This window comes from Pteronotus mesoamericanus, unplaced genomic scaffold, assembly GCF_021234165.1.
Source record: "Pteronotus mesoamericanus isolate MK-2021 breed Mesoamerican mustached bat unplaced genomic scaffold, CSHL_Meso_final contig_68, whole genome shotgun sequence".
NCBI classification, from domain to species: Eukaryota; Metazoa; Chordata; class Mammalia; order Chiroptera; family Mormoopidae; genus Pteronotus; species Pteronotus mesoamericanus.
The window spans coordinates 23,789,424-23,802,047 of NW_026555234.1; the positions used below are offsets into that span (position 1 = coordinate 23,789,424).

The 12,624-nt window shown below is 40.2% G+C and overlaps 1 protein-coding gene across 1 annotated transcript in view; it reads right to left on the reverse strand.

Annotated features, from left to right (window-relative positions):
- Positions 1-6,024: 6,024 nt before the first annotated feature.
- TMEM156 (transmembrane protein 156) overlaps positions 6,025-12,624 on the reverse strand; it is a 35,050-nt gene continuing 28,450 nt past the window's right edge. Inside the window, exon 7 of the mRNA XM_054582195.1 lies at positions 6,025-6,328. Coding sequence (XP_054438170.1) covers positions 6,025-6,328 — 304 coding nt within the window. The remainder of the gene's footprint in view (positions 6,329-12,624) is intronic.

Sequence of the window (12,624 nt, forward strand, 5' to 3'; positions counted from 1 at the left end):
ATCAGAAGAAATCATACTGAAAATTCATTTTAGAACTGCAGTTTTGCCTGGCTTTTAGTTGATTAGAATTCAAAAAGCCCTAGAAGTGGATTCAGGCAAAAGAAAGAAAAATTTTGAAAAACTATATTTAACCACTTGTTTCCTTTTTCTAGGTATCTCATTACTTATTCAGGTTTATGTTCATTTTCTATATGTTCCTCTATAATAGATGCTCCATTCAATACCTGCTATTAAACAAAACTGAGGAAAGACGTCATTCTGTTCTTTTTATTTTATTTATTTATTTTTTTGGTTTTTTGCTTAGATCTTAAAAATAATCTGAGTTATTCCACCCTTTGAGCGCTTTGCCTTCAAGCAATGATTAAATTATTACAGCCCAACAGTGAGAAATGTATTGACTGTGTTTCTGATATCTCTGGCATCTCAGATCATCATAGACTGGGAAGAAAGGCTGATTATGCAAGGTCGGGATATTGTGTTGGGATTTAAGCTACATTTACCTTTGTCTGGATCCAAGAGTCTTTTTTTCTGTATGAGCTGTCAGCCAAAAAGAAACAGGATTAGGCCTACCAGTGGTCACTGCTGATTCGCCTGACAGGCCTGTCTCTCCTATTAGTCCCAAAGGAATGCGTTACTGCAGAAGAAGAGCATGTACATTTCTTACACGCCTTTGCGGAGTACAGAGGTTTAGGTAATTTAGATACGCAGTTTCGCCCTGACCTGAGTTGCAGCACCAGGCTTCTAGAACTGCCATTTGGAGGGGAAAACCAGCACAGAAGCCAAGGCCAGATGGATGAAACCTTGGCAGAGAGCAAAGCCAAGCCTCTGCCTTTGAGTCCCTGCCATCCTTATCCTTTTTCTCTCTCCCTCTCAGGATTTTTTTTTTCCCTGACAGTCATCAAATGCCTCTCTCCCAGGATCTGCTTATAAAGTCCTGCTTCTCTTTTGCATATCCCTTCTTCCTTTTCTTTTTCTCTATAATTTATATTAAACTCTCTCCATTTATCTCACCAGAAAACAATCCATTATAAAACTAATTATGATTAGTATGTATTACTACTACTACTACTAATAATAATTAGTATGTAGTTACCATGTGCTGGGCACTGTGCTGAACATTTCATATGCTTTATTCCATTTAATTTCCATAATTACCCAATCTTGTAGATATTATTACAATAAAAATATTGAGACCCAGAGAAATTATATAAGTCACCTACCTAATGTTACATAGCTAGTAAAACAGAGCCAGAATTCAAACCCAGGTCAGAGCGGCCTAACTAGCATTTTAAACTATTATACATCCTAATAAAAGAGAAATGTATCATGTTATTTTTAGAGACATCTGAATACTTATAAGTTTAGCTCTCTTTATGCCATGAGGTGGATTTATAGCTGAAAGATTTGGTCGTCAGCTTTGGTCGTTGCCATGAAACTGAGAACAAGCTGGGACTAAAGAGACACAAAATGAAGCCAAGCGAGGTTATTGGGCCCACGGGCTGTTCTCACCACAGGCCTCTCCACCGCTTCACAGACACTTACATCAAGCAGCTTCCTGGTCATCATCAACACAGCATCCTGTCTTGCAGGTGCCTTCGCTGGTCCTAAAACGGTTTCATTTCCTCCTCCCACCCCTCTGCTTGGTGCCAGGGAAACCCATTTGTACACCCTTCCTGAAAATCATTAACCCTCTACTACCTGTCTGGAGCATGGGTTGTTTTGTTGTTGTTGTTGTTTGTTTTTACTGATTTTTAGAGGAAACGAGAGACAGACAGAGAGAGACACTGATTGTTGAAGAGTAAGATGAAGTAGATCTCTGTACTAACAGTTACAGCCCAAGATGTATAGTTGATTGTAAATTGAAAGGTGCAGTATGGTACTTGTAGTATATTTGTCTTAAATAACACACACACACACACACACACACACACACACACACGCACACATATGACATGCACACACAGGCAGGCATGTACCTTCCCCCGACTGGAGATCTGGAAATATACGCACAAAACTATTAACAATGCTTGTGAGCAGGGGCAGAAAGGGTGGGAGAGAATGTCAGAATTTGACATAGTAATTAAAGGGTACCCCAGTGTTATTTGCAATATTTAGATATTTTTATAATGAAAATGTATTAATAAATGACTCTTGTAATTAAGCTTTTAAAAATCAAAACAAGAAGCAAAAGAAAACTGCTTCTGATCAAGGAAATAAGAAGATAGGACCCTGCCAGAGACTTAAAATGAAAATACACAGATTATTTTTCCATAGAAGAGCCATAAGTTTGAATGAGCATCAAAATGACTTGGATTTCTTGTCATCAATGTTCCTATAAGGTCCTAAAACAATTTCAATGACGGCAAATCCCTCCTTGGTTTCCACAGAAAAGCCCAAACAAAGTATTTCAAATGTATAATTTGTAAAGACCAATACAATGGTGTAAACAGGAAAATTTGTCATTTCTATCTCATTGGAAGAAGACCCCAACTTTGTTGGCCAGGTAGTCTGTCTAGTTTTCTTACTAAACCTGAACAGCTCTGGGATATGCAATGACTACAGAAGCAATGTCAGAAACTTCTGGAGGGAAACACCCCACAAATGAGTAAGTCTGTGGTTCAGAGTTACTAGCTTGGTGCCTATCATATTTGCAAGAGGCAGTTTACAGTGTGCTCATCTTGACAAATGGAGCACAAGGGGATTTTAATACCTGCATTTGCAATTTCTGTCTCTCTGTCTCCAAATTTATAGCACAAAAATGTGGGCACAAAATGTGGGCACAAAAAATGTGTCAAGGTTGAATGAACTGAGGTCTCTGCTCTACACCTACAGTTTCATGTCACTCAAAGGAGAGTAGTAAATGAAAAGCAAAAAAAAAGTCTCAGCAGACAATGAATCTGAGTCCTGATCACCTTTCTGAACTACAATACGGATTTGTGGTTTATTTGGCATTGCCCAAATCATTTGGTGCCTGCAGTGAGGTGTGAAAACATTTGGCAACTCTGGGTCCCTTTTAAGAATTTCCTCGGTGATTCATGAAAAATCAGGAATATCTTCCCCTGGAACGGTAAGAATCAATCATCAATGGCAATGAAAAACTTGTTTCCAATGTGCCCTGTATATTGCCCTGATGGTGGTATGGTTGGTCATTTAGAGGCTTGGTATAGTCTACAGCCCCCGGGACCAAAATATCACCATCTATGTAAGATATGGGTGTTACACGCCAATCTCTGGTATTCGATATCTCTTTCTTTTAAAATCATTTGGCCTCTGTCAAGGAATGCAGAGTAAAGGCACGTTTACTCAAGAAAAGTCAAGTTTAAAATAACGCATTTGCTTGCTCAACAGCACCCAACCTGTCACTCAGCTGATCATGTCCATCTGGATTTGCTGCAAAGGCAGCAGTTGGTCAGTCAGTGCTGGGGCGTCATGACCTAATGGGAATAATATAAAATACATCGAATGCTTTGAAATTATTTGGCTGTAAAAAAATGAAAGGCTCATTGCTTTTTACAGACATCCAAATGTTGTCTTTTGGCTTCTTAGAGGTAGTCATATGTTTTTTCTTTCCAGAGCTAATACTGAAACTAATCATGAGATAAAGTAAAGAGAATGTCTACAGATTTTTATGAACTCTTTATTCATTCAATCATCCATCCATCCATCCATCCATCCATGCAGTCAGTCCACAAACATGTATTGTAACTCTTGTGCACTCTACCAAATAAACCATTGCTCAGTTTGAAGTTCACTTTGCATGTCTCTCATCCAAAATTGTATAAATCTGTTTGAGCAAAGAAATTTACTAGGTATATCCATGGTTTCTGTAGCCACCCACTTACATGCTGATGACACCCAAATTGCTACCTGGAGTTCTGACATCACTCCTGAATTTCAGCCATTGAGTCAACTTCCTACCAGACACCTATACATCAGTATTTGGGTGACCCGCTAAACTTAACCTGAACATGTCCAAATTGAATTCATCATCTTTCTACCTCCTCCCACATTCTCTGTCTTAGCTGGATGCACATTGTTACTTCTGCCAGAAGCCTCACTATCACTCTAGGCTGTTGCTTTTCTTCATCCTCAACACCCAATCAGTTTCCTAGAGCTATCAATTACCTCTTCCTTGTATATCTTTCTCCACCCTATTGCCTCATTCTTGTTTTATTTTCTTCACTTCCTTCCTGTGAACTAGTGTAATAGACACTGAAAGGTAACAGAATATGCTATCCCAATGCCATATGATTGTAAGAGTTTAGGATGCGCCCCTCCCCTTATACACTACTTTGGTATGTTGATTAGTTTAAGCTGTAGGCATTTGAAAAACAGCTAATACAGGGGGAGGCTCCCTCTCTGAACTTCCCACATGTCTAAAGACAGATCCTCTAAGCAGAACTCAGTTGTCCTTGATCTCCTCCCCAGGAGTTTTATCAACCAAGGAAGACTGACTTTTATCGCAGGAAAGCAGACTAGAAGTGGACACCACACCCAGACAGGCTTTGTCCCAGCCTATAGTACCTCCCATCTGTTCTTCTGAGGGCCCATTTATTTTTACTAAAAATCGCCTACTCTCCCTGAGGGCGCCTGTATCTCCACGCCTTTTTTCTCTGTGAAGATGGTATTTATGCCTGAATTCTAAGCCACCTGTTTGAGTTACTCATTTTTCCCTGGTTATCCCCCATGAGGTTACATATTAATAACCTTCTATTTGTTTTTCTCTTGTTAACCTTTTATTACAGGGGTCTCAGTTAAGAACTCAGAAGGGTAGGTTAGTTTTCCTCCCTTACAGTAAAAACCTGGTTTCAGCACAGTCTCAGGCCCCTTCTAATTACCTGTAATGATAGTGTCAGCACAGGCACTATGAGTTCAAATCCGGTTATTCCTCTAATGAGAGACTTTGTAGGCTGGCCTAGCATTTAGGAAAATCCCCAAACAAGATCCTTTACAGTCTGGTCCCAGCCCACCTTTTCAGGCACATTTATCAATTTCTCCCATCAATTCAGGCACTTTCATCAATTCCTCATCAACTCAGGGGGAAAGCCCACAGAAATCCTTGTGAGTTGCCCCTTGCACTGTTTTCCCACTCACCTCTTTGTTGTGGGAATTTAACTTATGCAGCTGCCATCATGCATTTATTGGAGCCCATGAAGAACAAATATGAACCCAAGGATTCAATAGTATTGATGATATCACAGCCCAATGCATTCCTAAAATCAGCACAGCAGGTCCTCAAATAACATCACTTCATTCAATGGCATTTTGTTATAGTGTTGATGAAATGCCATCGAACTTAACTCTTGCTAATATTAATTAGACTATGATAAAATTGTTCTCACAATACCTCATTTTTGCTTAAAGTCACAGAACTTACTGACAGTGTTAAGCGAGGACTCACTGTATAGTATCATTAGCACAAAATGAAATTGTGTGCCTTAGTGAAAATTATCTTTGGGGTCTTTTTTTAAGTGGCTGTAGTATAACTCCCAAAAAGAAATAAAATTCCATAAACCCTCCAATGTCTCAATTTTTTATTGCTGCAATAATTCAAAAACTGATATTTAGGAGATACTTAAGAAGAGAAAAATAAAAAATTTCCCTGGGAAGTATGTTTAACCATTAGTAAACTTTAAAAAAAAAAAAAAAAAAAACCCTATAGGAATTTTCCAAAGCTGTTCGTTTGTAACTGTGCATTGTAACTCTCCAAAAGGGGGGTTTAAGGTGCTGCTTTTCTCCAGGTTAAACAGGGAAGCCTGGTTCTGGGGCACCAATCTATACAGCCCTATAGTGGTGTTCCTCTGAGTGCAATCTGGCTTTCTCCTCTATTCCGATAAACTTCTGTGTAATAAATCATTCTTTCAGTTGTGCCGTAGCCTTTAAGGCTGGTCTGCTTAATCTTTAATTGATTAATCAGTTACAAGCTCAAATTATATAGTGTGGAAAAATAGCACAATATATCACAGTATTGTCACTTTTCCCCTGCAGAACTCTGGCATTCTCAAGCTTAACAAAGTTCGTCTCTCACCCATTAATTACTGCAATGTCCTGGACATAGAGAATAGCGTAGTTGTTACTATTTGCAAAGAGAGCCTTCTGTCTCCTGCATGTCAGGAGCCCACCCCTGTGTCTGTGTGTTCTGGAGGACACAGATCTTGAATTAAGTTCCCTTTTCCTGTATGTGTTCCTTCCACCGTGGCCAGGAAGCCTTTCCACCCCTTCTCCAGGAAGCCTCTCCTTGATACAGGTGCCCATCGTCTGGGCTCCCGCAGCAACATTCATTAAGTCCACAAACACTTCTTGGGTTATTTCTATATAAAGCACCTGTCTGGGAATTCAAAGAGGGATAAAACCGGTTTCTCAGAAGGCCTCGGCCTTCCCAGACTGCATTATTGTTGTTTGGGTAACCTGTCTCCGCTAAAGGACCGAGCCTGGCATAAGGTGGGCGTCACGTTATAAATGAATGGATAAAGAACTGACCTCCGTTTCAACAATATGTTAATAATCAAAAGGGAGCCCATCTAAGGCTTTAATAGGTAATGAACCTCAATTAGGTGTCGCTGCAAAAAACAACCCTGCTAATAAACCAAGTCTGGGCGCTGAGACGGTAAGCGAGGTCAAGCTCTGCTCAGCTATCGCGAACCAGGCAGGAAGGAAAGGCAGAGCTTCCGACACTGTCGTCTGGGCACGGGTGGGCCGACCTGGGCCCCGGGGAGGGGAGGCCCCCATTCGCAGGGCCCATACAACTGGTTCCCAGGAGAGGACTGAATGGCCTCCTCCCCGCTCACCTCCCTGTTGCTCTCCCCTCCCCCCACCGTCCACCCACCAAACCAGCAGATTCTCCACAATACAGCCTGGATGACCTCTGTCTCCGATGAAATTTCTGCCACTAAAACATGCCATTGAAAGAATTCCTATTTGCTCACATTGGTCTAATTATTCTGAAAAACAAAAAACAAAAAAAACCCATGATTACTGAATAGTGGAGAACTTTCTTTCTAGTATTAGTCTATTATTTAAGTAGCTGGAATAAAGTAGACAATTTTTAAATATCATTTTTTCTACTAAATTTTCACTCTGAATAAAGAATGACATACTTAAAAAAACTTACTATGATGTAATCATTAAGCAGGGTTACTTTATTTTGACATAGCGGAACTTTATTACGATAAGTTGCTTAAAAATAAAGCCTATATTGTCTGTTTGCCAAATAGGATGGGAATAGAAATGATTTCCTGTCTCTCTGCAGCTCATTTCAAGTAGAAAAATGTGTCTAGAACATAGTAGGTAGAAAGGGGCTTTTGGGGTACTCAGTTCACTGCCTTTCCCTATCAATATTTGAGTATAGTTAAATTGTAATTAATATCTTTCACCACACTGGGTCTGGACATGAGTTAAAAGAATTAAACTCTTTTAAATGGCCTATGGAACAATTATTTATTGATCCTATTTTATGAGCATCCAGGGCAAAAAGCTTCATTCTGTGTAATTCTCTCAAATAACTGAGTTCTTTATAAATACTTTGTTACATGGGTAGAGAAGAAAAGCAGTTGTGTAGGGGACTTGCGGTAGATTGTTTGTAAGTATACACCCTCCGAACATTGCTGGGGCACAAAGTAGTCATAATACAGAACCACCGTTAAAGTGATTATGAAAAGCCATTTGTCTGCATTGAGACAATTGTTTTTTCCTAAAATAATAATAACAACAACAACAATATTAATACACTTGTACCTCCATAGAGAGCATTTCTGTGATTAAGGAGGAACAGAACAGAGGGCTAAGAGTATGGACTTAAAACCAGACCACCTGGGTTGAAAGCTCAACTCTGCCACTTGAAAGCTGTGTGACTTGGAGCAAGTTACTTAATTTTTCTCTGCCTTAATTTCCTCACCTATAAATCCGGGTGAGGATCATAGTACTTATCTACCAGTGTTGTAAAAATAAACTAACCTGCTAAGTGCTTAAAATAGTGTCTGGCACATAATTAGTACTACAGTGGCACCTCAGGACTCGTTAATTCATTCCGGAGTGCGTGAGGAGCGCCAAAACTGATGAGTACCGAGCAAGCAACGAATAATGAAGCATTTTCTCTTGTGGGCAGTGTTGTGACTGATACAAGTTCTAGTTAGAACTGATACAAGTTCAAGCAAGTGCAGCGCGTCATGAACAAGCGCCGAGTACTGAAACATTTTTTTTCTAGTCAAAATGCAGCAAGTACAGGGTTTGATGAGTTAATGAAAGTTGTCATTAACCCCCTCTACTCCAACATTGGGCTGTTTTGGCAGTAGTGTATGAGCTGTGACTGCCTGACAGCAACCAAAAGAATAGAGCAGATATACATCTTTAAGAGTGAGCCACGGAAGGATCTCCCCGCATGCACACAGCTAGAAGCTAGGCTTAGAAATGGTAGATAATCACTGTCAGAACCCTAGCCCATATGTTTCCCTAGAGCACACCACTTCCTTTCCAAACATTTAAAGATAGCTGGAAAGAATCAAGGCTCCATATAAGGATATAAACTGATGCCTGTCTTTACCAGATGCCAAATCTCTGAAAGGACAATCTGTGAAACAAGTTTTTAAACTACACAAAGCGAATTGTCAGTTTGGAATATAAATGAAGATTTTTAAGTCACTATTCTCTACTGAGCCTGGCGGTGGGGACAGAGAAAGGGGTGGGAGGAGAGACTGTGGTTTATACTAAAAAAGGATTAATGTGAAAAGCAGACTGCGCTACTGTGGGCAAAGGAGAGGCTGTCTTATTCGTTCTGTCACTGACGAGCTCTGCGGGGTGACACTCTCAACCTCTGGGGCTTCAGTTTGCTCAGCTATAAAATGGGGTGGAGCCAGATTTATAAAGTTTCTCACAGCTGAGGCATCCTATGACTTTATGAACTATAATAATAAATTTTATATCCAGCAGGCAACAGAAACCAACGTAGAAACTTAGGCAGGGAAACAATCTTTACAAAGATACTAATGGTAGCTCACAGAACCAAGAGGGAGGCCGGAGGACCAGGCTCACACCCTGGGCCGTCTGGTGCTCTAGAGGTTCTATGGGGATATCTAAAGGAAGAAACCACTCAGCCCTGCCGCTGGAACGAATGAGCGCCAATCATGTCTCAATCCTCATGCCAGTGCACCCCTATATCAAAAATAGAGGGTCAAATGGATCTAGCTCAGGTCACGTGTCGCTCCTTGGCTGGTGGGCAAGAAACTTTGATTTACAGTCCCGTGAAGAAGACATCATTCAATGGGTGAGAGGTAATTCCCTAAGAGGGAATTGGTGTAGGATTATGAGAGAACAGTAATGACCACTCTGTGAAGCTCTCCACTACAAAAATTGCATCCACCTTTGTGACACACACTAGTACCAATTTTCTATGTGAAAATAGATGGGCTATTACATCTGAAAAGACATGTATCTTTGGAGGGAGATAATGGCCCTGTGACAACATAGTGGGCACCATCACAACATGCTGGGCAATGACACATTCTTGAAGAACAGCCTTAACACACCTTAAGAGATCCCTTTCAGGAGAAAACAAGCCCCCATTTTGTTTAGTGAGTTTTTCTCTGCATGTCAACTTGGCACTGAGAAGAAACATTCATAGAGGCACCCAGCACCCATCTTCCATGTTTACAGAGCTCTGTTTTTATTCTGATGGTCAGTTCCTCTCTCCTCCTTAAGAGCCAGGCAAATCTTGACCCTTCATGTCCTGAGGCTCCCATCCCCGACCCCCATTGGTTGGTTTAAGGGTGGGCCTATGATCCAAATCTAGATGTTCTGATGGGAGGAAATATCTGCTGGGTGAGGGATGGGGGACTTCTTATAAAGGTTTCTTTATTCTCAAAAAGGACATTGTGATGTAAGGATGTGATCATTGTTGATGCTGTGATGCTGACATTTAATACAACCGCTTCTTGGAATCAGGACAGGGAACCCTGAAGACAAAAGCTGAAGATGGCAGAGGAGAGAGGAGAGAACCTGGATGATTGAGGATGTGAGTTCTTGAATTAACTAACCCTGGAAACACTACCCAGAGCTTCTGTTAGATAAGATAATAAATCTTATTATTGTTTAAGACATTTTGACTAGGGCCTGCTCTTATTTGAAGATGAAATTATCCTAACTAATAACTGTCAAAATGATAGTCTTCTAGTAAACAGCAATATCATCTCCATATTTTCTTCCGGTAACAGCCTTACCTCTCAGGAGGCGGAAAACATTAACTCTTCCAGAAGATTTTATGAAGTATCGTATTTGTGCCAAAATGTTCTGTTTCCCCCCTGTTCATGCGTGCACACTTCATCTTATCCTTCACCTCACAGAAGATTCTTCACCATGCTGTCTTTACTAAAATATAGGATTGCTAGTTCACAGAGATTTTTTTTTTTAATGTGGCTTTTGTTTGTCATACCTCTAGGGTAATCTGATAACATACTTTATTTAGATTTTTTTAATGTAAGGACTTAACTTCCACTCCTCCTAAAATCACCACCCATCTGAACAGCACCAATAGTTGGGAATTATTAAAAAACATGTAGAAAGAAAAGAAAATAGACTTTAACAGATACTATTGGCCTGTGAACTCTCAGCAGGAAGCACAGAGGCTGCAAATGACACACTTATCTTACTGCAGTGTGTCTAGTATTATAACTAGTGGTATGCATGTTCTATCTCCTCACCAGACTGTAGCCTCTGTGGACAGAGAACAGGCTAACTATATCTTTGAGTGCTTCATAATGTCTGTTAGAGTCTCTTATTTTAATAAATAAGTGAAATGAGCTTCCAGAAAGCTGATACAATTTAGCAGAGCTTAAAGCTTAATTTATGCCTTTTATAAGCCAAGTCCCCATTGATTTCCAAGTCACTTGTCTGAACATAATAAGGGATGTGCAAGGAAACAATAGCTTATCTTCTCAGAAATTGTATAACATCCATACCTCATGGAGTGTGGCACCCCTAAACTCCTGCCGAACATTCCAGACCTGAGCCTGACACATCTATTAATCAGTGATACACAAATAAGAAAAAGTGGGACTAGCAGAATTCTCAAGTCTGGAAATCTACTCAGCTAAGCAATTTTAACCAAATCGTGACGCCAGGAGATTAAATTCCACCTTAACCCTGGGAAGGTATTTTTATAGTTTTCAATAAGAACTTCCCTCTTATATATATGTGCTTTTCTTATAAGTAATAACTATAATTATTCCTGACATCGATGATAGCTATAAAAATATGAAAGCCAAAAAAGTTTGCTATTACATTTAAATATTGAAGTTTCACTTAATATTTCACTTAAATTTGTTTTATTTTAGTATCTTTGATTTTTTTTAACATTCTCAGTGCCAAAAGGGGGCCAGGTTTATAAATCCAAACAAATGTATAAACAGAAAACCCAGGCCCTCTTGCGTAGCTTGCCAAAGAGAAACAATCCATCTGCCCAGGAAAACCCATCAAATCAGAATCTGCAATGTGAGCCAAAGAAGAGAAGATTTTCATGCTTCCCCTGCTGTTGATCCTCCAAATCCAAATCTTGGGGCCATTGTAAGCTGCATAATGATGGATAAACAAAAGGAATACACATTCTTTTGTTCTTTCCATGGGTTTCATCAGCTTGTTTCCATGACTCATAGCGGCTTCCTGAAAAAACACTCAGTTCTTTGATCTCATGGGTCCAGTGAATGCTCTCGAGCTAGTTTGCATGAACTGGTCGGCATTCCTGCTATTTCCTACCACGCACCCTCAATTGGACCCATGTATTTACCAGTTAACTCATTCTAAAAATAAAATTATGAGTGTTCTTCAAAAAGGTTTTGTCCAAATTGTCCAAAGGGCTTCAGAAGGATCTCCTGAAGATTAAGAACAAGAAATAGACAAATATTAATCACACACAGAAGTTTTGTTAAGTATTACTTGAAAAGAATTAGTGGAAAACAATTTTAAAACCATTTATCACAACTGTGTCTTGTAAGAACACCAAAAATATTTCTAAAGTCACTGAGTAAGGGCTCTTTCTGATCCTGTTATGTAATAGAGCCTCCACTACATCCAAGAAGACCATGTGGTTAGTGGTAATGAACTTCTCAGCCCAGAACTCAGGAAACCTAGAGTTTTCTCTAGCCTCTGCCACTACAGAATGTTTGGGTTGTTCTCTGCTTAGTTCCTTTTGGTTATAACATTCCATGATTCTAGTAGAGAGACATAGAAGCTGGACCTTAATCATTTACTTTAAAAAAATACTTATTGCTAGCCAACATATCCTCTGAGTGAGCTGGGTGGTCAAGCTGTATGAACTGCCTCAATCCAGTTTCAGTGTCCTCTGGCCCTGGGTGGGTTTGGCCCATGGGAAGTACTAGCACATGGGGAGAGGGAGAGCCGCCAAGCTGGGATATTTAGCCTCTCTTCCTGGCAGCCACAGGCCGTAGAGTCTCCTGACCACAGGTCACGACTCCGGCCGGGCAGCCTTCCGCACACACTCCATCTATGAGTGTGCGTACATGCGTCTGCCTCTATGTCTGTCTCTCTGGGTTCCTTTAGTCTTAGGGACAATAGCAGTACCTCCACATACTAGTCCTGTGGTGTCACACTCTCCTTCTTGGTTTTCCCACATGCTAG